The sequence below is a fragment of the Lepidochelys olivacea genome (genome assembly GCF_965140295.1).
Source record: "Lepidochelys olivacea isolate rLepOli2 genome assembly, chromosome: 9".
In the NCBI taxonomy this organism is placed as follows: domain Eukaryota; kingdom Metazoa; phylum Chordata; order Testudines; family Cheloniidae; genus Lepidochelys; species Lepidochelys olivacea.
The window spans coordinates 18,006,153-18,032,846 of record NC_140419.1 but is presented as its reverse complement, the minus strand read 5'-3'; the positions used below and the strand labels follow the sequence as shown (position 1 = coordinate 18,032,846).

Below are 26,694 nucleotides of genomic sequence, written 5' to 3'. Positions count from 1 at the left end.
CTAACTTAGGCTTCCTTATGCACAGGGAGCTACTCCACTTCCTAATTTGTAAGTGTAAGGCAGTCTAAATTATTGTAATTATATGATGAGGATTCAAAAGAAGTTGTAAGTTAAAGTGATGGTCACCTACTTTAACTCTCATATACACTCCTGCTAGCCATGTAAGCTTGCTATATACTTCAGTCCTCTTAGTATGTTTGTTACACCTAATTAGACTCCATTAGATTGAAATAGATGCACTGGGTCAACCTGATAGTGCTTTAGAAAGAGTGTGTTTATAAAGTACAGGATAATAAATGATATATTATCCACATTTAGGGAAGAAGAAGGTGTAGGTCACATCAAGTTAGTTTAACTCCAACTCTCCTTTGAATTTGGTCCACTGAGTTTAAAAAGGAATTCAGAGGAATGTTTAGCACTGTAGAATCTTGAGATCTTTTTTGTATCTTTGGGGAAGATCTTTTCTTTCTATCACAGAAATGAAAGGAATTTAGACTAGTATACATTTTAGAACCAACAGTGTTCTAAACCCATTTTCATGTAAGGGCCAAATCCTGCAATTCTTCCTCACTCCAAACTACCACTGAACCCCATGAGAATTTGGGCTGAGATTGGAAAAGACTAAATAAGAAAGTTTTTGATTCCCAGATTTCCAGTGGACTTTTATAACAAGCACATGCCCCATAATCTGATATCAGATATATTTTATATAAAATAAGCTATCACTCAGAAAAAATAAACAACAAAAAACCCTCTTATACAAATGCCCTTTGCATTATAGATCAAGTGCCTTCAAAGCCAAGAAAACATGAACCTAAGAAAAAGGAAAACTGCCCCCTATTTAATTTCACCTCAACTCTCTCCTCCCACCACCTTCTCCCTCAGCTGTTGCACTAATTAGCTGACTGACTGATTATAGGCTGCATCCGGCATTTAAAAGATCAATGGTGAAAAGTGACAATAAATAAATGCTCTAAAGTATCTCTGAGAAAGAAGTGTTGTCAGCACAGATGGGAAGGTTATACATAATAACACACTCCTGTGTTTCAACTGAGAATCTCATTTCTTATATCAAGGTTTGCATTCAACTATCCTTACTATTTGGGTTTCATTGGTTCCTGTTTTTTTTTAAAGTATTTATTTTGTTCTCAGTATCATTACTTATGATTTCTTAAGTACAAACCATGTGCTCAGCACTATATAACACAAAGAAGAAAACACAGTTTCCCCAAGGAGCTTACACTTTAAACAGATGAACCATTCCAAAGGTATTGGGAGTTCTAAAGGAAAATTCTACTTTGGAATGTTTTTTTCTTGTATATAATGGGTGACACGTTCACTAAAATGGATTAGAATGACTGGATTTGACCTCTAATGACCATATTTGAGAGACACTGAGCACTTTTGAAGATCTAGCCCTAAATTAGAACATTTGAGGCACTACTGATAGTCACTTTAAAATAAAAGAATAAACTGGGTGTAGTTTTGCACAAAGAGGTGGTTGGTGACTGTAAATCCAAGCAACTCTTTTGTGACTAGAGCTGCGTTGATAACTCACAGTGAATAATTTACTCAACAAATCAGCCTTCTTTTTTAAATCAGGCAAATCACCCATTCTTCACATTTATTATTCAGATTTGTTCAGTGAACATCACTTTGAAATTTTGCTACACTGTAGATCAGTCAAGCATATGAGCATTTTACAGAATTTAATTTGTTGGGCCAAAGTGCACTTAAATAAAGTTATCTTCACTTTCCCTAAAAACTTTTACAACAATTTCATGAGCAAAGTTTTTCCTTGCAGGATTCTCTTTTGACGCAAGCCAACAAAATACCCATGACATTACCATATGGTCCTACCAACTGGACGCTTTCTTCTCTTCTCTTTTTAAGTCTCAGAAATGAAAGGTATTGGCAAATGCCATCAAAACAACAGACAATACAATTCCAGCTCAATTCTCTATATGTTTTCCCCTGCCTATCAGCATAATTCCAGCCTTTATTGTGGGGAAAGAAACTGAACTGAGTAAACATAGCAAGGAAGTGATTTAGCTAAAAACATCAAGATACAGGTAGTATTCTCTCTGAAATTTTAAGAGCGATCTTAAACTGCTGGTGTGTAAGTTTAAAGATAGCTGTGGGAAACTGTAAGTGGCCTGACTTCTAAAAGACACATCTTCAGCACTGCAGTGTCTAACCCTGACACATAGATTAATCAATAAAAATCCTTTTGCTACATTCTCTGCTGTATCCTGACCTAGCAGTGTTTTACACCCATTCTCCACAGATGTATATGACTACACAAGATGAAGAACAGTGGAGAATCAGGCGCCCTGAGAATATACTGAAAGATACCTGAAAGTAGACAACTACCAATATATGGCATTCAATTCACCTCTTTATTCTCGCTTCCCTGAGAATTAGCAAACAAACAAACAAAAAGCCAAATAAGAGATTTTTGGAACAGTCGAAAATGAGGAATACTGCAAAGACAAACAGTTAATAGCAGTTATCCCAGCTGCTAAGTTAATTAATGTAATGGAAAATATCTTGAGGGAAAGTATTGCATATGGTTATTAGCAATTAACCCACCACCCTAAAAATCACAATTCCTGCTAATAACAGAACACAGCACAGTTACTCTAATTACAATCTCTGCACGAGAGCTGCTATCAGGAGGGAAGGTGAAATCCTGTAACTAGCCAGGATTTAAAAACCAGGCAGAAAATTGAAATGTTGAGGATTGGATTGGAGGAGGTATAAAAAAGGGGGGCAAGAGAGAGCTTTTCAGTGCAATAGGCAAACTTGCTCATGTTGTGGTATATCTTAGTTCTTTCCTCTGCAGGCTGGAAATTAGAGTGATGTTGATAGAAGTAAAGGTTAAATGTAAAGTGGAGAGCAAAGGGAATGGTGTGAGAGAAACTGTCTCCACCACAGAATTCATGAACTGACAATGATATGTAAGCAGTATAGTCAGTGTTTGGAAAGGAGAATTATGTTGGACCCTCTATGAGCAACTCTCTGAGCAACTGGAGGGGAGGAGAATGAAGGTTATGTGTCTTCCATCCTATAGAAAGTCCTTTGGTACTAACCCCTGTGGGGCACATTGTGTAGTCCCACTAGGCTAGATTGTCAGAACTCTTAGCTGTTTCCGACAGGAATGGTGGTGACAAATGATCATAGAATAGAATATCAGGGTTGGAAGGGACCTCAGTAGGTCATCTAGTCCAATCCCCTGCTCAAAGCAGGACCAATCCCCAATTTCTGCCCCAGAACCCTAAATGGCCCCCTCAAGGATTGAACTCACAATCCTGGGTTTAGCAGGGCAATGCTCAAACCACTGAGCTATCCCTCCCCGCAATGTCTAACTCCATATAAAACAATGATGATGGCAGGAGGCTGGGCTAAAAGTGATAAGGGAGGCAATTTCCCCCTCCTCCTCTGCCCACCCTGCCATTTTTCATGAAGTTAGGCATGCTCTGAGCATGTCTACTGGAGCGGGGCCTGCAGGCTCAATTGGCGAGGCAAGGTCTATTGCTGCCTGCTTTGACAATTATGTTGGGGCACAGGCAGCCACGTGCCTGCCTGAAGCAGCAGTGCACGTGCTCAGCGGCAGAAATTTAGCAGGGATTTTGTGGCTCTCAGTGGTGCTTAAATCTGGGACTTAGGAACCGAAGCAGACCTGGTTACTTAGGCACCTTTGTGGATCTGAGCCTCTAGCTTTCACTATACAGCCATTTTTCTACAAAATTTCCCACTGTGGCTGCTACTGGTTTGGCTTCCCCAATGGGAGCACTGGGGTAGACATAGCTGCTGATGTTTTTCCGGTTGGGTTGTCTAGGCTGGTCAGAGAAGGCCTAGGCAATATACTGATAATACCAGCAGTCCCTCGGGCCTTGCCTATGCTAATGCTCCCACTGTTACTACCACCAATGCAAGTGAACCAATGATTTAAGTGATGAGACATTTGTGGGACAATTCCTTCAAAGGCTGTTGTGTGTCACTTTGGTTGATATAGAGCAGAGCTGTACTTGTAAAGTGGCAGACTCTGCCACTGTGTCCAAAATCAAATCTTGTTAACAGCTTAGGAAACCCAGATCATCGTAGGAAAACCCTGATGATTGGAGGAGTGGTACATGGGTTTACAGTAGATGCTTAACCATGAAGAGTTATTATTATGTACCAGGCAGGACCAGATGTAGAGAGAGGAAGAAATTTCCCCCAGGACATATCGACAATTACCTTGACTGAGACACATCTGTTAGGAAACAGTGGATGAATTTTACATGTTCAGTTTCCTGATACTGGGGGGAAGGGAGCATGTGGTCTTTCCCTCCTTCTATTCCTATGTATCAAAGTTTCCCAACTCCCACTGGTTTCTTGGCAAATTTAGATTGTTTTCTGGCTGGTCTTGCATAAGTTTCAATGTTTGTGGCTCATTGTCCATTGAAGACCTCGTTTTTGATAGTAAGATATTCCTCTTCTAGGGGAAAGTAGCTCTTTTTTAGAGAACGGCTTTTATGAATGCTTCTTTCAACCTGCAGACTTGAGTCAAGTGTCTGAACTGTAAAACGAACGTGCTACTACTCAATTTATATCAAATCTTATATTCCAGGTGATTGCATTTGTATACAGGCTCTGTAACATGACCCACAAAATGGAAATCCCCATCTTCAAAGATCTTCTTCAGCTTGAAGAAGATGGACAAGAAGAGCAGCTGGACACTGACATAGTGACTCCACCTCCACGAGTGACGTAGGGTTTGTCGGTGTAGTTAGGGGGAAGTAGACTCTGTGTACAGGAATGCATGCATCTTCTGTTGAGTCATTGTAGGCCCAGATGCTGAAAGCCATATTAAAATTCAGGGTGATTACTGGTGAGTGGGTCCAATTAGCTCCAACCAGGATATAGAGGCGACGAATGGGAATATCTATTTTGACAGCAGACACTTAAACAGAAGAGGGAAAGCCAAGTTTGGAAAGATGCCAAGGCTGAGATTAATGGTTTGTTGTTTTCAGTTCCCGATAATGCTTAAACCCTGTGATGGGGTTTGGACACTAATTCAGGCTCTTGGGTGAGAGTAAGTGGGAACTGAGTTGCTCCCAGAAAACTATAGTACTAGTTAATAATAAAGCATTGAGCAATAGCTGAGAAAGAGAAGTCACAGAAGTTCCTGTTTCTGTTGAAAGGAAGTGTGGTTTGGGTGACTGGTTACCACCCTAGAGGTAGAAGAGCTGAGTTCTAATCCTGGATCTCCATTGACTGACTGTTCCCCTGTGGATAAAAATGTAAGTAATCATTGAGCCATTGATAGAGAGAGACCCTGGAGTCCAGTGGCTAGGGCATTCACCTGGGAGATGAGGGACCTTGATTCAGTCCCCCTGCTCCACTCCCTCTTTCTTTCTTTTTCCACAATGGAACAGCTGCAATAGGAGAGACTGAGGGAGCCCCATAGCCATACTCCCCCTCCTGCGAGGAGGGGGAAGTGAACCTTGGTCTTCCACATCCAAGGTGAATGCTCTAACCACTGAGCTACAAGTTGGAAGGTAGGTAGTGGCGTCATCTTTTCTTTCTCTTCCTTGATTTGGAACGGGACCCGATATGGTAGGCATGCCTACCAAATTGGGCCCCACACACAATTTAAGCAACCAAATGCCAGTCTTCTCCCAGTTTGTGAATCGCTCTGTGGCTTAAGCGGGAGATAAGCATCCAGATGCTTAGAGGGGGCACCAGCGCACATGCCCAGAGACAGAAACATAGGAGCTGAGGGAACTGTCACCCTAGAAACTTAGGTGTGGAGTGAGTTTAGGCAGCTACAGGGTTTGGCAGGAGTTTTGTGGATGGCAGTGGAGCCAAAGCTGGGAATGAGGCTTAGTCTACACTGCAGAGTTAGGTCAATGTCAGGCAGCTTACATTGATCTAATGATGTCGTGTACACACTACAGCCTTGCTCCTGCTGATGTAAGTGCCCTATTACATGGACATAATGACTCCACCGCCCAGAAGGGGGTAGGGTTTGTTGGTGTAGTTAGGGGGACGCAGCTGTTGGCTGTCATTCTTGTCAATTTCATGGCTCCATGCTCCAGCCGTGAAATTGACAAGAAAGCTGGACTATCCCCGGAGTGGGGGAGGGGCTCCAGGTAGAGGCCGGCTGCCCTGGGCCTCCCTGCTCCCAGCCATGCTGGGCTTGCCCCGCTCAGAGCCCAGCTGCTGCCGGGCTCCCTGTTCCGAGCGGGGCTGTGCTTGCCTGGGGCTGTGCCCTGCGGCTCCTGGTTCCCAACCTCCTGGTGCTGCTTGGAGGCTCTGGGCTCCCTGCTCTCCATGGGGAGCCCGGCTGCCCACTTGGGTCCCCACTCCATGCCACTCGGAGCCTGGATGCTCCCCCCTGAGCTCTTGGCTCCCTGCTTCCTACTGCAGCCAGGTTCCCAGCAGGGAGCTCTGCACCTGGAGTCCAGGAGGTTCCCAGACTCCCAGCGGAGAGCCGGGGACATCGGAGCAGCCTCCTGGCTTTCCACGGGGAGACTCTGGGAGGCTGCCAGGCTCCCCATGTGGGGCAGGGAGTCCAGGGTGCAGCTTGGCTGGGAGTGGGGAGCCAGGTGGGCACAGCCTAGAGGCTCCTGTGCTCCCCAGGTGGAATAGGGAGCTGAGAGTTCAGGGAGGCAGCCAAGCTCCTGGCAGGGAGCTGCATGTGGAGCTGAGAGCCTGGGCTCTCAGCCCCCGGCACTGCCCCTTTGAAATCTGTGGAAGCACTCCTGGGGAGGACGCACAGAAGACGAGGAGTGTGGACATGAACTGGGTCGACTTATGTTTTTATTGTAGACATGCCCTTAAGCACATATGTCTGGCATTTCAGTGCCTATGTCCCTTTGTGGTTCTGGGCCTAAGTATTTTATTAGCTTCCCTTTTAAAATCAAAATGCTTAAACTGTTATATTGCCATCCTTTTGGTTAGAGAGGAGCCTGTATGAATTGGCTCTCGTCAGAGCTAGGTTAAGAGGAAATAAAATCCTCATTGCTTTCTATGAAAGTATTACTTTGCAATGTAATTTCAGAGGAAAATATGAGCAATTAACTTGCATATACATCACTGTTTATGAACACACCAAAGAACACTAATCTACTGTATAAACTAACAATAGGCAAAAAATGAGGCCACTTCATAAAAAACATTGCAAGCACAAAATGTAGTTAGACCATATGTTTCCATGTGGTTTGTTTGTGTGTACTTTTTTTCTTGTTGATGTTCATATAGGGCCAACTCCTCAGCTAGTTCCGAAGTGTGGAGCACTGTGGAGCTGCTCCCATTCACACTCACTGAGGATCTGGCCTATAACTTAAAACTGGCCATATCCATTCTCTTAATACACTGCTAAAACCTGGTTCACTAGCAATAGGCCAGTTCCCTGCAATTCACTCTTGTGAGTGGTCCTGCTGTCCCACTGAAGTCAGTAGTTGCAGGATGATTTCATTAATATATAACTGAGGAAGTAATACTTGATAATGATCAAAAGAAATAACACAATGCAGGATCAAGGCCTATGCGTTGGTTTTGGAGAACATTTTGTACATCCCTATTTGCATGTCCTGGCGCCAATGTTTTTATAACTGCATGATATGTTAGAAATGTGCATTTAACCCCCCCCACAAAAAACGGTGAAGGGATTTGAAATTTTAGTTTTAGAAGAATGTTAAGTGATTTGTCCAATAGATCTTCACAAATGTTGTATTTTTAAAAAAATCACCTTGTAAAAAACAAATTTGTCTTATTGGATCACTAGCTGGGCAAGAAGATTTTTGCACAGTCTTGGCTGTTACTGTTTTGTCATGCACTGATCTTAAAGTAGTTTCAGACTGAGGATGGCATCTCAGCTGTAATTAACATTCAGCCTTGACATAAAGAAGGTCTATTATTTTATGGAAGATTTTGCTAGGCTTTAAGAAATAAAATGATTAAAAACCTGTGTGCACTCTAGGAGATAATGAGATTAGCTGAACTCAGGGCCCTGCAGAGTTAAAACTACTCCAGATGCAAGGAAAGGCTTAGCAGCTCATTGGAAATTTCAGGGTACAGTTAATCTGCACTAGGTTCTTATGTGTGCGATATATTTTCTTTACATTAAAAAAAACCAACACGTTGAAACTTCCTTGATACAATCCCAGGGGCATCGTGTCACTTCAGGCTTCAAAACAATGAACAATACTATATAAAAATAACTTTCTTGTTATGATTCCTAAGTGTTTCAACAATACCGTTAGAAAACAGAAACCATCCGATGAAGTGAGCTGTAGCTTACGAAAGCTTATGCCCAAATAAATTTGTTAGTTTCTAAGGTGCCACAAGTTCTCCTTTTCTTCATACATTGATGGACGCTCAGAGTGAAAACGGATGTGTCTTGTTACAGGAATTAAATAAAGGGAAATTCATTCACGGTTCTTCTGAAACAGATGTTTACTCATAAACATCTTCATAGTATTAGTGTCTAAACAATGAGTTGTGGGCACCATAAGTTGTGGGCAGTTGTGGGCCTCTATTGGAGCTGTTATGGAAGCAGTTTGGGCCGAAACTAATGCCACTAAACTAAAAAGAAATCAAATTGTCTTCAGCTAGAATTGGATTGGAGCCCTTAATAGTTAGTTTCCTGTCTCCCTGGTCTAGCGATATGAAGATCATGGTGTGGCGGGTGAGCTGCAAGTAGCCTATTTCTCCTGTAGTGTAGTGGCCCCTCTCTCCCAGGTTAGGTCATTCCTAATATGTGCTCCTTCCACCCTGAGACACTCATCACCCCATGCATGTTATCTCTCCTTGGTCTGCTAGTACCTCAGGGAGTGTAGCTTTCTTTCTCAGTGGCTATGAGGGAGGAGGAAAGTCACCTTTTCTCCCAGGATTCAAGTTCAGGAAAGAAGTTTGGGGAAGAGAGGAAGGGTGGTCTGGGAGATAGGATTTTTGCCTGGGTCTTGGGAAACCTGTTTTCAATTCCCTGCACCACAGACTTCCTGTATGACCTTATTGGGTAAGTAACTTAGGATATAAGAACATAAGAATGGCCATACTGGGTCAGACCAAAGGTCCATCAAGCCCAGTATCCTGTCCTCCAACAGTGGCCAATGGTAGGTGCCCCGAAAAGAATGACCAGGCAGGTTATCATCAAGTGATCCATGTCCTATCACCCAATCCCAGCTTCTGGCAGAGGCTAGGGACACCATTCCTGCCCATCCTGGCTAATAGCCATCGATGGCCCTATCTTCCATGAATCCATCTAGCTCCCTTTTGAACCCCGTTATAGTATTGGTCTTCACAACACCGTCTGTTGGAGTTCCAGAGGTTGACAGTGCATTGTGTGAAAAAATACTTTCTTGCGTTTGTTTTAAACCTGCTACCTATTAATGTCATTTGGTGGCCCCTTGTTTTTCTGTTATGAGAAGGAGTAAATAACACTTCCTTATTTACTTTCTCTATACCACTCATGATTTTATAGACCTCTGTCATATGCCCCCTTAGTCGCCTCTTTTCCAAGCTGAAAAGTCCCAGTCTTATTAACCTTTCCTCAAACGGAAGGCGTTCTATACCCCTAAACATTTTTGTTGCCTTTTTCTGAACCTTTTCCAATTCCAATATATCTTTTTTGAGATTGGGCGACCACTTCTGTACACAGTATTCAAGGTGCGAGCGTACCATGGATTTACATAGATGCAATATGATATTTTCTGTCTTATTATTTATCCCTTTCTTGATGATTCCCAACATTCTGTTCGCTTTTTTGATATGTCTACAATTAAAAACCCGTGGTTAGCCCATGCCAGCAAACTTGGGTTCGTGGGGCTGTTTAATTGCAGTGTAGATGTCTGGGCTCGGGCTGGAACCTGGTCTCCTACTCTGCAAGCTGGGAGGGTCCCAGAGCTTGGGATGCAGCCCAAACTGGAATGTCTACACTGCAATTAAACAGCCCCACAGTCCTACGAGCCTGCGTCAGCTGGCATGGGCCAGCTGCAGGTGTCTAATTGCAGTGTAGACATACCCTCACAGTCAGCTTTCTTTAAAAGGTAGTTAGGCACCTATTTGCAGCTTTACATGCCTAAATGCCTTTAAAATTTGGAGCTCAGTCTCTCTGTTTCTCAATTTTCCATCTGTAAAATGGGGATAGGTATCGTGAAAATGGATGTATTAAATTTGTGACAGGTTTCAGAGTAGTAGCCATGTTAGTCTGTATCCGTAAAAAGAAAAGGAGTACTTGTGGCACCTTAGAGACTAACAAATTTATTAGAGCATAAGCTTTTGTGAGCTACAGCATCCGATGAAGTGAGCTGTAGCTCACGAAAGCGTATGCTCTAATAAATTTGTTAGTCTCTAAGATGCCACAAGTCCTCCTTTTCTTAAATTTGTGAAGAGCTCAGATGCAGTGGTAGAGTGGGCCATGTAATTACCATACATAGAATGTAGGAGCATCCAGAAGAGTAAGAATGAAAGAGAAGTGATGGGGACAGAACCCTCTCTTGGGGCCCTGGCATCCAGGAGCCAGTCCCATAAAGGGGAGAAACAGGTTTCGTCTAGCAACCAGGAGAAAGAAGAGCCTATTGCCTGGCACCCAGTAGTAGATAGAGGGCGTAGGAAATGGATAGCTCTCCTCTCCCCGTAGCTGCAAAATCACCATGCAAATGAGATTATAGATAACTGAATGTGTTATTACAGGAACAAATCCCTCCCCAATTCCAGCTGTGTGTTGTGTGCCGCATTCATTGTTGCACACTATAAAGCAAGCTGTAGCAGCAATTTGGGTTTAGGAGATGCCTCTTTATAGGTGGGGAAGTGAAGTGACCTCTCACAAGAAGAGATGCAGGGAGTTCACAGGTGAGAGGGGAGGTGGACAAAACAACACAGGAGAAAAGGGAGGAGCAGAGAAGGGGAGAGGGAATACAGGACAACAGCATTGCGCTGTACGTCTTCTCTCCGTCTCCCAGGCTAGCTGTTGAGACAGAGAATTGGCAGTAGAAATGGCAAAAGATGGGATTGCAGGTGTGAGAGGTGAGGCTTGATAGTACAGTAGTATTATCCTTTGTATTGCTGTAGTGTGTAGAAGCCCCAGTCATAGGCCAGGACCCCATTGTGATAGGTACTGTACAAAGAGAACAAAAAGATCGTACCTCTTTGATTTCAACTCTCTTTCAAATTGAGACTCAACTTGACTCCTCCTTAATCAGTCCAAAAATAATTAGAATTGTTTATAACCAGGCTAACAGCTGTAGTTATAACAAGGCCCACTTTTAGTCCTTGTTCGTAAAGCACTTATTTAATACTAATAATTTGTCTAATGTTTATGAGGTGCTATTCCAGCAACAGCTATTCCTGTGAGTGGTCTTATTGGTTTAACTCAGGCAAGTAAAGTTACACAGGTGTAAGCGATTGCAGGATTGGGCCCTTAATGATTTCTCTCAGTAATATAACTTGATACCTGTGTCTCAACATACTGTGTTGTATTTTTGTTATGTTTTCCTTATGAAAAGGGCCAACGTTCTGTATTTTGTTTTCTTCCTTGATGTGCTGTCAGTGGTACGTATGTTCATAGTGTTGTGCACTGTGACAGCTGAGGTGGGTGGGCCCTCGCTGCTAGGGAGTGTGGGGTGCCTTTGAGTTTTGAGGGGTTGTGTTCTGTGTGCATCGGGGAGGGAAGGCTGAGGTGACACTTGTTCCAGTGACGTGGGGGGCAATGGAAGAGCTAAGACCAGAGTGGGGAGTGTTGGTCCCGCTGCCGGGTGTGTCTGAGTGCGTGGGATGAGTGCCTGAGGATGGGCTGGGGTGCTGGAACAATTTGTACAGTCGGGGCGCTGAGAGCCATTTAGCCAAACTGGAAACCCTGTGTATGATGGAAACCACTTGACGCCAGGGGATGCAGCAGCGGCCCTAGTTCCAACACCTGTGGTGGGCTGTGTTTGAGTCATGTGAATTGTGAGTGGGGTGTGTGCGAGAAAGGACTAAGACAGGGTTGTAAGTGGTGTGGGGGAGGGAGCACTGAGGCAGGGGGTGTAAGCAGTGGGGGGAGGGAGAGGGAGCACTGAGGCAGGGGGTGTAAGCAGTGGGAGGGAGCTGTAGGGAGCACTGAGGCAGGGGGTGTAAGCGGTGGGGGGAGTGGGAAGGAGCACTGGGTTGGTGGGTGTAAGCGGTGGGGGAGTGGGAGGGAGCACTGGGGCGGGGGGGTGCAAGCAATTGGGGGTGGGGGAAGTGGGAGGGAGCACTGGGGTGGGGGATGTAAGCGGTGGAGGGGGAAGGGGCAGCGGCAGCACTGGGGCGGGGGGTGTAAGCGGTGTGAGGGAGGATAGGGAGCACTGGGGCAGGGGTGTAGCCGGTGGAGGGTGGGGGAGCAGGAGGGAGCACTGGGGTGGGGGGGGTGTGTTAACGGTGGGGGAGCAGAAGGGAGCACTGGGGCGGGGGGTGTAAGCAGTGGGGGAGCGGGAGGGAGCACTGGGGTGGGGGTGTGTGAGTGGTGGGGGGAGCGGTAAGAAGCACTGGGGCGGGGGGTGTGTAAGCAGTGGGGGGAGCGGTAAGAAGCACTGGGGCGGGGGGTTTGTAAGCGGTGGGGGCAGGGGAGGGAGAACTGGGGCAGGGGTGTGTGTAGGCGGTGGGGGGAGCGGGAAGGAGCACTGGGGCGGGGGTGTGCAAGCGGTGGAGGGAGCGGGAGGGAGCACTTGGGCGGGGTGTGTGTAGTGGGGGGAGCAGGAAGGAGCACTGGGGGTGTAGGTGTGGGGGAGCAGGAGGGAGCACTGGGGTGGGAGTGTAGCCGGTGGGGGAGCGGGAAGAAGCACTGGGGCGGGGGTGTGTGATCGGTGGGGGGAGCAGGAAGAAGCACTGGGGCAGGGGGGTGTAAGCGGTGAGGGGAGCTGGAAGAAGCACTGGGGCGGGGGGTGTGTAAGCGGTGGGGGAGCGGGAAGAAGCACTGGGGCGGGGGGGGGTGTAAGCGGTGGGGGGAACGGAAAAGCACAGGGCGGGTGTAAGCGGTGGGGCGTGGGGGAGCGGGAGGGAGCACTGGGGCGGGGTGTGTGATCGGTGGGGGGAGCGGGAAGAAGCACTGGGGCGGGGGGGTGTAAGCGGTGAGGGGAGCGGGAAGAAGCACTGGGGCGGGGGGGGTGTAAGCGGTGGGGGGAACGGAAAAGCACAGGGGGGGTGTAAACGGTGGGGCGTGGGGGAGCGGGAGGGAGCACTGGGGCGGGGTGTGTGAGCGGTGGGGGGAGCGGGAGGGAGCGGTGGGGTGGGGGGAGCGGGAGGGAGCATTGGGGCGGGGGGGTGTAAGCGGTGGGGGAGCGGGAGGGAGCACTGGGGCGGGGGGGAGGCGGTGGGGGGAGCGGGAAGAAGCACTGGGGCGGGGGGTGTGAGCGGTGGGGCGGGGGGGGAGCGGGAGGGAGCACTGCGGGGGGGGGTTGCGGAGGCAGGTCCGGGTGTAAAAGCGGAGTTAGTGCTGCCCGCCCCCAAAAGAAGTTGCGGGTAAAAGCGCTCAGATTTGCGAGCCGAGCCCTGCCCAGCCCGCCCGCGGGAGGGCAGGGCGGTGCGCTGGGCTGGGCTGGGCTGGGCAAGGAGGCTGCGAGGCCGGTGATTTGCTGCTTTGCGGCGGCTTTGAAGGATTTGGAGCGCTGCGCCCGGGAGGTGCGGGGCTCCATGGAGCCTGTTGATCACACGCAGCCAGGGCTGCGGGGGAGCTGAGAGCGGCCGGCGCCCCACACCGCCTCGGAGGAAGCACCCGCTCAGCACCCTTGGGCTCCGGCGGCTCTGCTCCGGACCACGACCTGCTCCAGCAGCCATCGTCTCTGCCCCTGCCCGATGCTAGCTCCTGCTGAGCCCGCTCAACTTTTGCAGCTGGCGGTTGGCAGCCCTTGATCCCCGAGATGACCCCGAGAGCCTGGCTGCTGTGTTTGTCCTGGACCCTGGCTGCATCGCTGCAACTTCAGCAGGGCATGTAAGTGAAGTGAGGTACCGCTGCTCCTAGGAAATGCTTGTCCGTGGCGCGTCTGACCAGCCTGCTACATCTAGGGCTCGCTTAGCCCTACTGAGGCGAGAGCTGTATCTAGCAAGTAGCCTTCTCTACATCCTGTGCTGGCAGAGGGATGCAGCAGATGCCCAGGGGTGCTGGAAATTGCTCTGAAAGAACTGCAGGCTCAGAATGATTAAATGATCATAGAGGCTATAGTTGGGGTTACAATGATAAAAACTAACCAACCTTTAGGGAAAAAAATGGGATTTTTAAAAGACACTGCATTGCATCCTGTTTGTTTAGACTGTGAACTCAAGGACTGTGTCAAGGACTGTGTCTTATGCCTGTAAAACGCATATGATGCTGTTGTGTGTTATAGACCTAATTCAGTGCTATCTATATAGTACATACACATCAGTGCTCATCCTGTGACAAAAAGTTTAATTGGGTTTTTCTTTTGTTTACTTGACAGCTTCCTTTGCAAGCAGCTGAACAATTCCAGTTTTAGGGACTTTTTTGTAAAGCATGGTTATTAGTGAAATATGTAATCTCAGAAGAAAAGTGGTTTTTTTTTCTTTTCTTTTTCTAAGCCTGCCTTCTTCCCTCACTTTGGGTCTGAAGGCAGAGATGATCATTAGTGACTGAATGAAGATCTTTGCGTTTATTTTCTGCAGAGCTGGAGACCCATTCATGTTGGTGTAACAATAAAAGGACAGAGTTAAGCCTGAAACAGCTACAATATTCTACAGGCTTTATGGGCTAAGGGGCATTTTCAGCTTTAACTAGTGCTTAAAGCTTCAGTAGAGAACACTGGATAGTAAAATGTAAATCCAGTTAGGAAGACTAAAGGACTGAACCAGAGAGAGGTGAGAGATTGAGCACTGGAAAAAACAGCTGCCTAGAGATATACACACACTGCTAATTTGCAGACACAAAGGCATCAGTGCCCACCCATTAATATTGAGTCAGTGGGTATCCATTCTTGCATACTGAAGCTCATGTGAGATGTATACGATAACATATTAAATGTCTGCACGCCACCGACATTGTATGTTGTTAGTTTTCATAAATATTGAAAAATGTGACCAGAAAAACTAGTATTTAATCATTTAAAAAGTAGAACAACCCTCAAGGTTTGTGAATCTGTGTTCACAGTTCTGTGCCTTGTGTTTTGTAAGCACAAATTGTGGTTTTAGTCTCCATGACTTTACAGAGGTGGGGGAAAGTGATGCTTTTTACACCTGTAAACAATCTGACAGCATGACCATCATGACATTAACAGTGCTTTTTTATTTAAAAGGAAACAGCTCTGTTTACCACTTTATATTTCCATAGTCCATCTCCTGCAAGATTCATTTTGCCATCTAGTTACTGTAGATATCACTGAATCTCTGGCTAGGCTACCAGTTCCTGTTACTGCACAATGTATTCCCTGTGGAATAGTCTGCAAATACAGATTCAGAAAACTACTTTCAGTTAGAATAATGACATCTCTTAATTTTATGTTGAGCCCTTAGGGGTCACTGTCTGAGGAAAGCATTTTCTTCCTTTTGTTGAAGACTCTTGGTGGGTCTTTGAGTTAGTTTTCTGCAGTGAGTTGTTTTGTTTTTTTTAAAATTCTAATGTAAGGACTACCATTGATTTATATTTCCAGATTTGTTCACATTTCGCTTAAGCAGCTGTGCTAACCAAGGTTGTGCAGTTTTGAGGGTAATATTAGTTTAAAAGAGACACTTCAGAGAATGTCATTTTAAGTCTGAAACTCTGAATTTGGTAGGTCATCCCCAAATAACTTTGTTTGCTTATTCTATTTACCTTTTTAAGAGAGAGTCTCTGTGAAAAGGAATATCATGAATAGCAGCATACTGGTATCTACATTGATTATCCAAGCCATCATACATATTCAATTTTTATCTGAATAAGGACAGTCTGGAATGGTAAACAGCAGTGGCAAAGCCTTAGGTGCTTTTCCTGGGTGGTTGTCTTTTCGATGGAGAATAGGCTGCTACCGTAACTCTTAATGTTATTTTAAACCCGAGTGAGTAAAAAGGAAAATCTTCCCTTCCTTTGCAATCACCGTATACAGCTTCCTTGGTTTCATTTTAGGCATTCCACCAAGTGAGCATTTTTCAAAAAAAGGTTACTTTGTAGAGGTGAGGTTATGCTGATTGCTAGCATGGGGTGTTGCTACAAGTTTTCACTGGGAAGCTGCGGAATGGAGCCAAGGGTGGATCTCCTTTCCCATAGCATTTTATACAGTTAAATTGATTTGTAATGTGCCTTTTACAAAGGATGCTCATTGTCAGTGGGATAAGGATCACAAAATGGACCACTGAGAATACATCATGCTGGCTGCTTCCTTTTAAGTTCTTAATTTAAGATCTTGTCTGGATGAGAATATACAGTACGCTTCTCATACTTGTTTTTAGTCTGCTAGTAACTCTAGAACTCACTCCTAGCTAGAATGTAACGATTCTGTGTAGGTATTTGTTATACTCGTGGTCTGATTCCAATCACCCCGGGGTGGGGGGCGAGATTTTAATGCATAGCAGATTACAGGGCGGCTATTTCCGACAACCATGTTTTTAGACAATTAGCCCTGATGATCTTGTATTCAAACTTTGAGTGAATAATTCTGGAATCACCAGAGTACAAGTACACAGCTCTTTTCTAAACCCTTGTTGCTTAATACTGTAAATGAGAAGTCACCAACATCTCTTGTTTTAAAAAACAAACAAACGTTTCTTTAGGAGCTATGGGTTTACTTTTGCTGCAGTGAGCTTTTCAGGCTAAGGTGTGGTATGTTTGAGGCTATGGGGTGGTGAGAAGCTATACCATAGATAAGGCAGCAACAGGGATTCTGTTTCATGTAAAATAGCATAGAGTAAAGGGGCTCTGCATGAATAAGAACTGAGGGGAGAGGGTTCAATTTGATTGAACAAATATACTGTTGAGGATGTACTTTTGGGAAGCTAGTTAATTATGTAAGACAGAGCAGAAAGCAGGAAATATAAGCTGTCACAGAGGCTGAATTGAGTGTCTTTCATGTTACCTTCAAGCAATAAGTATCGTTAGAGTTCACCATAAGTACTGAGATAGTCTCTTCTTTTTCCCCAGTAATACATATTTAGCTATCTAATAGGTTTCCACAAAGAAATTATTGTTCATAAACAAGTGGAAGGAAGAATCTTGTTCTTTTCAAACAGAGGGCATAGTTCTTCACTGTGTCTTTCTTTCCAGGCTTGGAATGCTGTCTTAGAAGATCTGTTACAGGATCTAGATACAGCCTTAAACTAAAATGTTGATTTCCATGTGTCAAGGTTCCTCCCCCACTCTGAACTCTAGGGTACAGATGTGGGGACCTGCATGAAAAACCTCCTAAGTTTATCTTTACCAGCTTAGGTCAAAACTTCCCCAAGGTACAAAATATTCCACCCTTTGTCCTTGGATTGGCCGCTACCACCACCAAACTAATACTGGTTACTGGGGAAGAGCTGTTTGGACACGTCTTTCTCCCCAAAATACTTCCCAAAACCTTTCACCCCACTTCCTGGATAAGGTTTGGTAAAAAGCCTCACCAATTTGCCTAGGTGACTACAGACCCAGACCCTTGGATCTTAAGAACAATGAACAATCCTCCCAACACTTGCACCCCCCCTTTCCTGGGAAATGTTGGATAAAAAAGCCTCACCAATTTGCATAGGTGACCACAGACCCAAACCCTTGGATCTGAGAACAATGAAAAAGCATTCAGTTTTCTTACAAGAAGACTTTTAATAAAAATAGAAGTAAATAGAAATAAAGAAATCCCCCCTGTAAAATCAGGATGGTAGATACCTTACAGGGTAATTAGATTCAAAAACATAGAGAACCCCTCTAGGCAAAACCTTAAGTTACAAAAAAGATACACAGACAGAAATAGTTACTCTATTCAGCACAGTTCTTTTCTCAGCCATTTAAAGAAATCATAATCTAACATGTACCTAGCTAGATTACTTACTAAAAGTTCTAAGACTCCATTCCTGGTCTATCCCCGGCAGAATCAGAATATAGACAGACACACAGACCCTTTGTTTCTCTCCCTCCTCCCAGCTTTTGAAAGTATCTTGTCTCCTCATTGGTCATTTTGGTCAGGTGCCAGCGAGGTTACCTTTAGCTTCTTAACCCTTTACAGGTGAGAGGAGCTTTCCCCTGGCCAGGAGGGATTTCAAAGGGGTTTACCCTTCCCTTTATATTTATGACACCATGTATGCTGATATAGTTCAAAACTTGCATCTCTGCAGAGCCACACCTCATCCGTAAGTGGGCAGAGTTGGCATCCTCCCCTGCCTTACTCCCACCCCCATCCGCAAAGCTACAAATGGATCTGGAGCCAGATACTTGCTGGAATAATTTCAGTATCAGGCAAATTGGTTGAGAATCTATTAAAGAATAGAATTATCAGACCCATAGATGAACATGATTTGTTGGGGGAAGAGTCGATATGGCTTTTGTAAAGGGGAATCATGCCTCACGAATCTATTAGAATTCTTTGAGAGGGGTCAACAAACATGTGGACCAGGGTGATCCAGTGGATATAGTGTACTTGGACTTTCAGAAAGCCTTTGACAAGGTCCCTTTCCAAAAGCTCTTAACCAAAGTAAGCAGTCATGAGATGAGAGGGAAGGTCCTCTCATGGATCAGTCCTATCATTTAATCAGTTAGACAAAGGGTAGGAAGAAATAGTCAGTGTTTGGAACATAGAGAGGTAAATAACAGTGTCCCCCAGGGATCTGTACCGGCACTAGTGTTCTTCAATATATTCATAAATGATCTGGAAAAAGGGCTAAACAGTGAGGTGGCAAAATTTGCAGACAATACAAAATTACTCAAGATAAGTGCAAAGCAGACTGCAAAGAGCTACAAAGGGACCTCATAAAACTGAGTGACTGGGCAAGAAAATGGCAGATGAAATTCAGTATTGATAAATACAAAGTAATGCACATTGGCAAACATAATCCCAACTATACGTGCAAAATGACGGGATCTAAATTAGCAATTACCAGTCAAGAAAGAGTCATAGATACATAGATTCATAGATATTTAGGTCAGAAGGGACCATTATGATCTTCTAGTCTGACCTCCTGCACAACGCAGGCCACAGAATTTCACCCACCACTCCTGCAAAAAACCTCACACCTATATCTCTGCTATTGAAGTCCTTAAATCGTAGTTTAAAGACTTCAAAGAGCAGAGAATCCTCCAGCAAGTGACCCATGCCCCAGGGCAGATTGGAAGAGGCCCTGGAGGAAAATTCCTTCCTGACCCCAGATCAGCTAAACCCTGAGCATATGGGCAAGACTCATCAGCCAGTTACTACAGAAAATTCTTTCCTGAGTAACTCGGATCCCACCCCATCTAATATCCCATCACAGGCCATTGGGCCTATTTACCATGAATATTTAATTACCAAAACCATGTTATCTCATCATACCATCTCCTCCATAATCTTATCGATTTTAATCTTAAAGCCAGATAGATCTTTTGCCCCACTGCTTCCCTTGGAAGGCTATTCCAAAACTTCACTCCTCTGATGGTTAGAAACCTTCGTCTAATTTCTAGTCTAAATTTCCTGGTGGCCAGTTTATATCCATTTTTTCTTGTGTCCACATTGGTACTGAGCTTAAATAATTCCTCTCCAGTATTTATCCCTCTGATATATTTATAGAGAGCAATCATATCTCCCCTCAACCTTCTTTTAGTAGTCAAGCCAAGCTCCTTGAGTCTCCTTTCATAAGACAAGTTTTCCAGTCCCTAGTAGCCCTTCTCTGTACCTGTTCCAGTTTGAATTCATCCTTCTTAAACATGGGAGACCAGAACCGCACACAGTATTCCAGGTGAGGTCTCACCAGTGCCTTGTATAACGGTACTAAAACCTCCTTATCCCTACTGGAAATACCTCTCCTGATGCATCCCAAGACCGCATTAGCTTTTTTCACGGCCATATCACATTGGCAGCTCATAGTCATCCTATGATCAACCAATACTCCAAGGTCCTTTTCCTCCTCCGTTACTTCTAATTGATGCGTTCCTAGCTTATAACTAAAATTCTTGTTATTAATCCCTAAATGCATAACCTTACACTTCTCATTATTAAATTTCATCCTATTACTATTACTCCAGTTTACAAGGTCATCCAGATCCTCCGGTAGGATATCCCTATCCTTCTCTAAATTGGCAATACCTCCTAGCTTTGTATCATCCGCAAACTTTATTAGCACACTCCCACTTTTTATGCCAAGGTCAGTAATAAAAAGATTAAATAAGATTGGTCCCAAAACCGATCCTTGAGGAACTCCACTGGTAACCTCCCTCCAGCCTGACAGTTCACCTTTCAGTAGGACCCGTTGTAGTCTCCCATTTAACCAATTCCTTATCCACCTTTCAATTTTCCTATTGATCCCCGTTTTATCCAATTTAACTAATAATTCCCCATGTGGCACAGTATCAAATGCCTTACTAAAATCTAGGTAAATTAGATCCACTGCGTTTCCTTTGTCTAAAAAATCTGTTACTTTCTCAAAGAAGGAGATCAGGTTGGTTTGGCACAATCTACCTTTCGTAAAACCATGTTGTATTTTGTCCCATTTACCATTGACTTCAGTGTCCTTAACTACCTTCTCCTGCAAAATTTTTTCCAAGACCTTGCATACTACAGATGTCAAACTAAGAGGCCTATAATTACCCGGATCACTTTTTTTCCCTTTCTTAAAAATAGGAACTATGTTAGCAGTTCTCCAATCATACGGTACAACCCCTGAGTTTACAGATTCATTAAAAATTCTTGCTAATGGGCTTGCAATTTCATGTGCTAATTCCTTTAATATTCTTGGATGAAGATTATCTGGGCCCCCCGATTTAGTCCCATTAAGCTGTTTGAGTTTCGCTTCTACCTCAAATATGGTAATGTCTACCTCCATATCCTCATTCCCATTTGTCATGCTACCGTTATCCCTAAGATCCTCTTTAGCCTTATTAAAGACTGAGGCAAAGTATTTGTTTAAATATTGGGCCATGCCTAGATTATCCTTGACCTCCACTCCATCCTCAGTGTTTAGCGGTCCCACTTCTTTCTTTCTTTGTTTTCTTCTTATTTATATGACTATAGAACCTTTTACTATTGGTTTTAATTCCCTTTGCAAGGTCCAACTCTACTTGACTTTTAGCCTGTCTCACTTTATCCCTACATGTTCTGACCTCAATAAGATAGCTTTCCTTGCTGATCCCTCCCTTCTTCCACTCCCTGAATGCTTTCTGCTTTTTCTTAATCACCTCTCTGAGATGCTTGCTCATCCAGTTTGGTCTACAACTCCTGCCTATGAATTTTCTCCCCTTTCTTGGTATGCAGGCTTCCGATAGTTTCTGCAGCTTTGATGTGAGGTAATCCGAGGCCTCCTCTGCCTTTAGATCCAAAGTTCTTCAGTCCAATCCACTTCCCTAACTAATTTCCTTAATTTTGGAAAGTCAGCCCTTTTGCAATCAAAAACCCTAGTTGCAGATTTATTTTTGTTAATCATTCCGTTCAGTTTGAACTGAATTAGCTCATGATCACTTGAGCCAAGATTATCCCCTACAACCATTTCTTCTATGAGGTCCTCACTGCTCACCAAAACCAAATCTAAAATGGCATCCCCTCTAGTCAGTTCAGCAACTACTTGATGAAGGAATCCATCAGCTCTCGCATCTAGGAAAATCTGAGCCCTATTATTATTACTAGCACTCGTCCTCCAGTCTGTATCTGGGAAGTTAAAGTCTCCCATGATCACAGTTTCCATTAGTATTTACTTTATTAAAAACATTAAAAAGGGCTCTATCCATATCCAAATTAGATCCTGGCTGTCTATAGCACACCCCAAGCACTATCCCAGGGGAGGCTCTAATAGTTTTATTCCCCAATTTAATTTTTGCCCAGACGGTCTCAGTCATATCTATTTCATCGCTTCTTATTTCTTTACATTCTATCTCATCATTGATATACAATGCTACTCCACCACCTTTACCTTTATTTCGGTCTTTCCTAAACAGCACATACCTTTCAATACCTGTAGTCCAGTCATGACTATTATTCCACCATGTTTCTGTTATCCCTATAATATCTGGTTTCACTTCCTGCAGCAGTAGCTCTGGTTCCTCCATTTTGTTACGTAGGCTCCTCACATTAGCGTACAAACATCTTAATTTTTGCTGTTTGGCCTCACTCATATTCTGTACCCCATTAGGCACGGTCATTTTACTGCCAGTATAACCTATTAGACTGGTATCTACACTGCCCTTCCTCCTACCCATGGCTGTATCCTCTCTTACTTCATTTTCTTTCCTCTCAATGCTAAAATCCGGCGTGGAGATTACCTGGACATCTCCCAATCATCTCCCCCAAATTCCTAGTTTAAAGCTCTCTTAATCAGTTGTGCCAGCCTCCATCCTAGAAATCTATTTCCTTCCCTACTCAGATGAAGTCCATCCTGAGAGAACTGTCCTCTGTCCATGATCGCCTCCCAGTGGCCATACATCCCAAAGCCCTCCTTATAGCACCACTGCCTAAGCCATCTGTTGATAGTCATAATCTTGTCACACCTTTGTTGCCCTTCTCTAGTAACAGGCAGAATCCCACTAAAATAGTCCTCTGAAAACTCTGAAAACATCAGCTCCTTGTCCAGCAGCAATCAAAAAAGCTAACAATGTTAGGAATAATTAGGAAAGGGATAGGTAATAAGACAGAATATATCATGCCATTATATAAATCCATGGTACGCCCACACCTTGAATACAGCGTGCACTTCTGGTCACCCCATCTCAAAAAAGATATATTAGAATTGCGAAAGGTACAGAGAAGGGCAACAAAAATGATTAAGGGTATGGAACAGCTTCCATATGAGGATAGATTAAAAAGACTTGGGTTTTTCAGCTTGGAAAAGAGATGACTAAGAGGGGTATGATAAAGGGCTATAAAATCGTGATTGGAGTGGCGAAAGTGAATAAGAAAGTGTTATTTACTCCTTCACATAACACAAGAACCAGGGGTCACCCAATGAAATTAAGAGGCAGCAGGTTTAAAACAAAGATAGGGAAGTACATTACTTCTTCAAACAATGCACAGTCAACCTGTGGAACTCGTTGCCAGGGGATGTTGTGAAGGCCAAAACTGTGACTTAAAAAAAAATTAGATAAATTCATGGAGGATAGGTCTGTCAATGGCTATTATTAAGGTTAAGATTTTGTCATGGCTATTTTTCGTAAAAGTCATGGACAGGTCGTGGACAATAAACAAAAAGCCCATGACCTGTCCCTGACTTTTACTAAAACTAATGGAAGGGATAGGGAGGGAGGCTGACTGCTGTGGGGACTGAAGCCTGAGACTTGTGGGGTGTGTGGTGGGGACTGACAGCCTGCGGGAGGGTGGGAGGACTATTTTCATTTGTCATCTTGAGGGGAAGTGGTGAACTTTTACACTGAATAGAAAATAGGCCAGTTGTTATCTTGCAGTCTGGTACTCTTGGTGAGCACCAGAGAAAGCACTTGCAGGTCACTCTAATTACATAGACTGTGAAACAGCTCACATTTTACAATATCTTATATTTAGAGTCTGCTTCAGCGTAGTATCTATTAACTTGGAATTTCGGGTCTTTCAATAGGTGAAGGTGTTTTTCTTCTGCTGTTTGCTTTGGCAAGAAGTCTAAAGATAGTGAGTGTTGTCATATTGTATTTTTCCTTAATTGATTTGTTGCACATTTTGCTACTCTTTTTTGATAAAAATGGGCTCAAGACTTTTGTATTATGTTGTGAAAAGCCGAAAAGACATGACTGTAAAACCTGATAGTCCAAAGTATCTTTTTTTTTTGAGGATGAACCTAACTTCCCTGTTGTAGAGTAATTCCTACTTTTTATAAATACCTATGGTATACTGTCATATAAATCACATAACATACATGATATGAAGGGTTTGGAAATTTGCCAGACTTAATCATGCTTGTCTAAAAACAGCTTTAAAGATTTAAAGCTGAATTTTGAAAGGAGTCAGAGTTAGAACCCAAGCTCCCATTGAATTTCAGCGGGATTTGCACTCCTAACTCCCATAAGATTCTTTGACAATATCAGCCTAAATATGCGTACAGCAATAGAAACCATAGGCTTTGCTGTGAATTTCATTGTGCAACACTTTCCATTGTTCAGAATAATTGTCATGTATATGCACTTCCTGATTTTTAATAAAAATTCCTCTAATTCACTGTGTGTGCGTGTGTATTGTTTACGTCCAACTCCATTTATTTATCATAGTGCTGTGCATGCAAATTTATGACTGATAAGGCAAAGCATTTGTACTAAAAGCAGCAGGGGGGGATAGAGGAAGAGTTAGCATTTGGACACTGTTTCAGCAGGGCCTTTTTAGTTACTGGAAGCTTGGTCAAACTCCTGTACCTGGGAGTTATCTGAACATTCAGAAAGCTGGTATGTTTCACCAGTGAAAGACTTGATTTGTTTAGGCATGGATAACGAAAACTTTGAACTTGCCATGGTTTTAGTCCTCACTAAGATCTTTGCTTTTGAGATAGTAGAGAGGGGAGAGTGGGGAACTGATTTAGAAATAACAAAAGGAAAGACATTTCAAAATTTGCATGTTGGCAGCGTGCTGTTTTGTGTTAAAGGTCAGATTCTGCTCTCACTTATATCTTTCTAAAATTGGAGTCCATAGGCACTCTGGAATTATCCTGGTGTAGCTGAGAATTTGACCCTGAATTTTTAAACTATTGAGGTGCTTTGCTTTGGTTACATATGTGTGCACCAGGAACTAGAGATGTGGACCATTACAAATTGAAAGAAATATAACCATATTTTCCAGTATGTTTAGATATATCTTTGATCCCATAAGTATGGGAAAACATGAATGAATTTTAAATCAATGGGCCAAATTTACTCTCCATTATACTGTGGTAATTCCGTAATAATCTGGATTTACAAGGGTGTAAATCACAGTAGAAATTAGCCTCAAGTTTTTGTTAGGCCAAAGAATTCCTTGACAGGCCCATACTGCACATAGAATCATAGAACTGGAAGGGACCTTGAGAGGTCATCTAGTCCAGTTCCCTGCACTCAAGGCAGGACTAAGTATTATCTAGAGTCTAGATAATCCTAGTCTAGTCTAGATTCTAGACCATCCCTGACAGGTGTTTGTTCAACCTGCTCTTAAAAAGCCCCAGTGATGGAGATTCCACAACCTCCCTGGGCAATTTATTCCAGTCCTTAACCACTCTGATAGTTAGGAAGTTTTTTCTAATGTCCAACCTAAACTGCTCTTGCTGCAATTTTAAGCTCATTGCTTCTTGTCCTATCCTCAGAGGTTAAGAACAATAATTTTTCTCCCTCCTCCTTGTAGCAACCTTTTATGTACTTGAAAACTGCCATCCTGTCCCCTCTCAGTCTTCTCTTCTCCAGATTAAATAAACCCAATTTTTTCCAATCTTCCCTCATAGGTCATCTGTTGTAGACCTTTAATCATTCTTGTTGCTCTTCTCTGGACCCTCTCCAATTTATCCACGTCTCCTGAAATGTGGCACCCAGAACTGGACACAATACTCCAGTCGAGGCCTAATCAGTAGAGTAAAGCAAAAGAATTGCTTCTCGTGTCTTGCTTACAATACTCCTGCTAATACATCCCAGAATGATGTTTGCTTTTTTTTTTTTTTTTTTTTTTTTTTTTTGCAACAGCGTTACACTGTTGACTCATGTTTAGCTTCTGGGCCACTATGAACCCCAGATCCCTTTCTGCAGTACTCCTTCCTAGGCAGTCATTTTTCATTTTGTATGTGTGCAACTGATTGTTCCTTCCTACGTGGAGTACCTTGCATTTGTCCTTATTGAATTTCATCCTATTTACTTCAGACCATTTCTCCAGTTTGTCCAGATCATTTTGAATTTTAATCCTACCCTCCAAAGCACTTGCAACCCCTCCCAGGTTGGTATCCACCACAAACTTTATAAGTGTACTCTCCATGCCATTATCTAAATCATTGATGAAGATATTGAACAGAACCAAACCAAGAACCGATCCCTGTGAGACTCCACTCGTTATGCCCTTCCAGCATGACTGTGAACCACTGATAACTACTCTCTGGGAACGGTTTTCTAACCACTTATGCACCCACCTGATAGTAGCTCCATCTAGGTTGTATTTTCCTAGTTTGTTTATGAGAAGGTCATGTGAGACAGTATTAAAAGCAAAGGAGTACTTGTGGCACCTTAGAGACGAACAAATTTATTTGAGCATAAGCTTTCGTGAGCTACAGCTCACTTCATCGGATGAATTCAGTGGAAAATACAGTGGGGAGATTTATATACGTAGAGAACATGTTACCATACACACTGTAACGAGAGTGATCACTTAAGGTGAGATATTAACAGCAGGAGAGCGGGGGAGGGAAAAACCTTTTGTAGTGGTAATCAAGATGGGCCATTTCCAGCAGTTGACAAGAGCGTCTGAGGAACAGTGGGGAGGGGAGGGAAATAAACATGGGGAAACAGTTTTACTAAGTGTAATGACCCATCCACTCTCAGTCTTTATTCAAGCCTAAGTTAACTGTATCCAGTTCGCAAATTAATTCCAATTCAGCAGTCTCCCCTTGGAGTCTGTTTCTGAAGTTTTTTTTGTTGAAGTATTGCCACTTTTAGGTCTGTAATCGAGTGACCAGAGAGATTGAAGTGTTCTC

At 43.7% G+C, this 26,694-nt stretch overlaps 1 protein-coding gene across 1 annotated transcript in view; it reads left to right on the top strand.

Moving 5' to 3' along the window:
• Positions 1-13,491: 13,491 nt before the first annotated feature.
• LOC311526720 (uncharacterized protein) overlaps positions 13,492-26,694 on the top strand; it is a 297,707-nt gene continuing 284,504 nt past the window's right edge. Inside the window, exon 1 of the mRNA XM_084640019.1 lies at positions 13,492-13,939. Within this exon, the coding sequence (XP_084496145.1) occupies positions 13,869-13,939 (71 nt within the window). The 5' untranslated portion in view covers positions 13,492-13,868. The remainder of the gene's footprint in view (positions 13,940-26,694) is intronic.